The 4921-nt window shown below is 48.2% G+C and overlaps 1 protein-coding gene across 1 annotated transcript in view; it reads left to right on the top strand.

The window, feature by feature from the left end:
• The first annotated feature begins 231 nt into the window (after window positions 1-231).
• Window positions 232-4921, top strand: part of LOC103899277 (ankyrin repeat domain-containing protein 40) — a 12338-nt gene continuing 7648 nt past the window's right edge. The window contains exon 1 of the mRNA XM_009279713.2: window positions 232-398. Within this exon, the coding sequence (XP_009277988.1) occupies window positions 232-398 (167 nt within the window). The remainder of the gene's footprint in view (window positions 399-4921) is intronic.

The following is a 4921-nucleotide window of genomic DNA, read 5'->3' as shown; positions in this document are numbered from 1 at the left end:
CGAATGTTGGAAGATTTAGCTAACCTTATGGATTAGAGCCAGGAAGACAGCGAGAACAAATTTAGTATAGGAGGCAGAGAATGTACCAGCTGGGAGGTGATGCTGTCAATCTCCATGGAGATCTCTTTAGTTACAGCTTTGCTAATTATTCTGTTGAATTGTATAGCGTCTGGTTGAAAGCCCATCCAAGTCAACGGAGAGTTTCTAATTGACTGGCCATGTCTCAGGACCATGAAGAGTGCACAGGGCATAGCCCCTAAGTGTAACCGGTTACGATTTGCATTTGTGGCTTTCTCCTTGATGGCCAAAACACAACCTAAGGAGAATCCAGACACCTTGGTCCAGTCTTCTGCATGGGGCCAGCTTCTTCTAAAGAAAAAAGCCTTGCAGAAACAAAGGTAGAGCTTGTCTTAGTAAAACATTTTTTTTCTTAGGAATGCAGGTGAACCATCCCCATCATCTTGTTAACAGCATGTGCACTTCCCGCAGGAGCCAGCTCCTGCAGGAGATGAACTGGGGCAAGATCCACAGAAGCCTTTTGGCTCCGAATGCCTAGATAGGACATGGCCCTACGCAGGAGTCGGGCAGCTCAGTTTTCTGGTTTCTCTCAGCTCAGAGGGGACTGGGCTCACACCTGGGGACCCTACCCACAACCGCAACACAAGCAACAACAACCCTCAGGGGGAGAAGTTTGGATCCACAGCACTGCAGCTCAGGCTTGTCATTACTTGAAGCCAAACTGGCTTTAGACACTAATCCACTGAACAATTTCCAGTTGTTATCAAAATCTATTGAACTTCTTAACCACGAGTCCCTGAGCTGATGTACCACCCCCCTCATGTTCCAGTTCTCTAACTTGTTTGTTCAGAAATTATTTATTTGTCCTACAAATAGGAACAATGTTAAATTAACAAATGAAAAAAAATCAGCCGCACACCATGCCTGATTTCTAAACGGATTTGGCTGCCTGAGCAGATCCTTCCCCTGCAGATAACCGTTCCCCCAAATACCAATGCCTTTTTGCAGCCCCCCATCAAATTTCACTCCATGCTGCAGGTATGTACATCTGTGTGCATGTGTGTGTGCTCACACCTCCTGACCCTGAAAAATCTCTTTCTTAGGCACCCCGCTTCCCCTCGAGCCCCTGCCGGGATGCTCAGCAGGGCTGAAAATCCATGGGATAGCTGGTTGCACTGCAATTCAGGGGCGCTCCAGGTGACTAAGACCTGTCCTAAACCCCAGCCCTCTGTACCACTACCAGCGTTGCAATTCCTGCCCGGCGATTTGGTGAAAAGAAAGGTGATTGGTGAGTTCCCTGCAACTTTGCAGGTCACTATAACGTTTTGTTTATCTCATCAAGAATAGAGAAGCTAAAGGAAGGGCCCCAGCCACCTTGCCTCAGGTGCTCATCTTGCCTGACACTAGACAGCTGGAAATTACTGGGTTCAAAGCTCGTTACCTTTGGCTCCTTTGACAGTAGGTAGAACACAATAGGCATCTCCAGAGGATGATCTGTCTGCGCTATTCTTAGACACCTGCCCCAGGATGAGATGAATCAGCCTCTGTGCTGCATGTTTCTTCCCATGGGCACAAAGCGAGCGTTGGGTGACACAGGCTCAGACTTGGTAACATGGAGCTTCGAATTTAATCTAATTCACCTATATTCTCACACAGGGACTTCCGTGGGGCCAGCACAAAAACTGGTGTAATAGAAACTGCTTCTCCCTTGTGACTTTGGCTTCTCTGAGACTGCCTCCTCCACATTCACACACTCAGTGAAAGGCCCAAAGTAAGCAGCGTAAATTAGTTTAAACCTGGGTGAATATTGGGCTTGACTTTTAATATATTCTATCTTTATTCTCCACCAGGCCTGCCATTTCCCTGAGCCTTAATGCCTTAACATCTTTAAATCTCTCTCCCTCTGTGCGTATGCACATTAAGTATAATGTTTAAGGTTTCTGACTATCCCTAAATCTTATTTCTAATACCCTTACACAAGTGCAGGGTTGGTTGAAATTACCAGAAACATTATTTTGGTGGGTTGAGTGGGGACTGGGTGTTTCAAATATGATTGTACAGCTGTTTCACTGTCTAACTGGGAATTAAGCCTTTAAAAAGATGTTTAATAATAATTTTAAATGACTGAGAACCTGGTTAAAGGAGTTGGGGAATGAAACCTGAAATGTAAAGGGAGTGAAAAACTTCATAAGCCTTAAAAAAAAACAGAAGCAAAGACCAAACAGACCATGGTTTCTCCAAAAAAGGAGAAAAGAACCAATCCAGAGGTTCAGTCACAGTCAGAAGCTTGCAAAAAGACAGATATTGAAACTGAAGCTAAAATCTGGAAAACTCACTCTGAGGACAAAGAATGGCCCAACTCTCCCTTGTGGTTACTCCAAGCAGCAGCAGGATGTCCAAGCATGTAGCAGCTAAGCGCTGGCTCTGCACTGCCAGGCATGCCTCAGCATTCTCACCGATGCTCGCAGGCCGTCAGGGCTGCGCCCAAGGCTGATGGATACGGTTCCCCCTCAAGTGGTGAACGCACAGGGAGCACTGAGCACCTGTAAATCACAAAGAAAACAAACTATCACTGATCTGGGCTCCACACACACAAACACTCTCGCTGCGGCTCAGAGCTCAGCGTGTTCCTGCTGAAGGCCAAGGACATTTAGGAGGCACGTTTGGGAGGCAAAGTGACTGGTCACTTTTGCGTAGCCAAGCCATGAGCACGCAGCGGCAGGTGCGATTCCCAGCAGCTTCCAAAGGCGATGGCCAGTCCTCTGCTGGCACTTGCCTCCATGCATCCGGATCCACGCAGCCCCTGCTGCTCTCGGTAGGGAGATGTATGCACGTGTGCCCTGCACAGGTACAGGCACCGTGGGCCGTGGAGGCTTGCCAAGCGCGGGCACAAACCCAGCTGCCATATGGAAAAGGGGAGGGAAGGAGCAGGGAAAGAACATATTCTTGGCTTTGCTCGGTTTTGGTGTGTGCAACACTAGTGCCGATAAATGGGGAGGGGGCAACGTGTGCGAGGGGGCCTGAGGCTCCACGCGCGAGGCACGAGCAGGAAGGCTCATGGCGGCAGCGGGGAGTTTTGAGTCAAGTGAACTCGCTGCTAATCTTCTTCTACACAGTCTTTCTTGCAGGAGGAAATCTTATGACTCCAGGGAGAAGTACGTTGTGTAACTAAGCAATGGTGAACCCGAGTTGTATTTAACAGGGCTTGGCACAAGCAGGACAGAGTAGAATATTCATCCTGAGAGAGCGTGAGAGAGACCGCCTCAGTGGCTCACCCACCGGCTTCGAGTCCTTAAAAGCCCTGGTGCGGCCTTGGGAGAGGAGCTCAAGTAGAAGAAAAAAGAAAAGAAAAAAAGCCCCATAAAAATCAGCTCACTGTGCGGGGCTTCCCTGCGCTTGTTGTTGAAACATTGCATAATGTCCCTTTGCACTGGGCAGAGCTTTGAAATCCGCAGGATCAAAGCTGTATGGAGCCACTATGGATGTGCCGAGGCAAATTTAAAGGCATTTTACAATTATAGCAAGAAGCACAAAGCCACACTTCAGGCTGCTCTTGCTGTTCCACCGTGACATCTAGTGGCACAGTGCAGTTCTACTGATGAACTAGGGTCTGTGTTTCTGTTTTTAGGCCTACTCCTGCACTCGTGTCCTAAGCAGCTTTTCCCCATCGGTCTGAGAGATGTCACGTGCAACTTTGGAAAAGGCTATTTTGCGTCACGTGCAACTTTGGAAAAGGCTATTTTACACACTTTATGCACACTTTATCCTATTGGATTTTTCCAGATTTGACAAGTTGGGATTTAAAGCTTTCACAGCATGCAAGAGGGCGTTCTGCTTCCTAGAACGTATCGCCGCGTCTCCACGTTTGTGTGCCTTGTCTTTGTTTTACAACTTTATGCCACAGAAGCTGAAAATAGACAAAAGGGATCATGGGTTAAAAAGTGTGATCATTTAAAACAGCTTTTACTGAAAAAGAAAGCGAGTTAAAATAAAAAGAACTAGGTCACAGCAGTGTCCAGTTGAAGGCTGGTCTTCCAGATCTCTGAGGTCTGACTTTGCAGTTGTCACGGTAAATCTTGTTTGCAAACCATTCTCTAAATCGAATTGTTTCTCATACAGTTGGCTGTGTCTTTTGGTATGAGCCGGGCATAATTTTTGCTCAGCCTGTTGCAGTCTGTTGCGCGAGATCAACAGCATGTGATCTGGTGTTAAAAAAATGCCACTGAGTCACTGTGTAACCTTTGTCATGCTAGTTAAAAATGTCAAAAATGTCACTGCTGTTTGTGCATGTCCCTCCCGCCTTCTCAAGGGCGGTTTGCGGGGATGCTGGGCGCTCAGAGACAGAAAGGTCTAGCCTGTGGGCCTCAGCCCCTCCCAGCTGATTAAAAGGAAGATGATTGACTGCAACCCAAGCCCTAAATTAAACGGCAGGTTAAAAATAATGTCACTAATAAGAAAAGTAAGCAATAAAAGAGAGGCAATGAAAAAAACCCCCCAGCTTAGTGCAAATTTCTTATTGGTGGCAGACACCGATGCCAAAATAGAAACCCTGGAGTTAAAAAGAGCTCCCCAACACACGCCGCAGTGATTTAATTAAGAGCGTGAGCAACGCGCCAGAGAGGCAAGGGCTGGGAACTAGGGGTGCCAGGGCTGGGGGTGCCCGGGGAAACCCCGAGTGAGTTTCGCTCCCAGCCCATGGCTTTTGAACCCGGCCCCATGGTACCTGCCCGGCCCCAGCCCATGGCGGCCTCACGGCTCGAAGGCAGGAGCCCGGCGGCTCCTCAGCCGGTTAAAAACGCCCTGAAGAGGGCAAAGCCAGTTTGATGTGCCTTTGCCGGGCAGGCAGTTTTGCATCGCAGCTTTTTCCCTCTTCCCAGGAGCCGTCTCCCCTCACATCTCTGCG

Source organism: Aptenodytes forsteri, unplaced genomic scaffold, assembly GCF_000699145.1.
Source record: "Aptenodytes forsteri isolate BGI_AS27 unplaced genomic scaffold, ASM69914v1 Scaffold563, whole genome shotgun sequence".
Lineage (NCBI taxonomy): Eukaryota > Metazoa > Chordata > Aves > Sphenisciformes > Spheniscidae > Aptenodytes > Aptenodytes forsteri.
The sequence above is the reverse complement of the archived record's forward strand: the minus strand, read 5'-3'. Positions and strand labels throughout refer to the sequence as shown.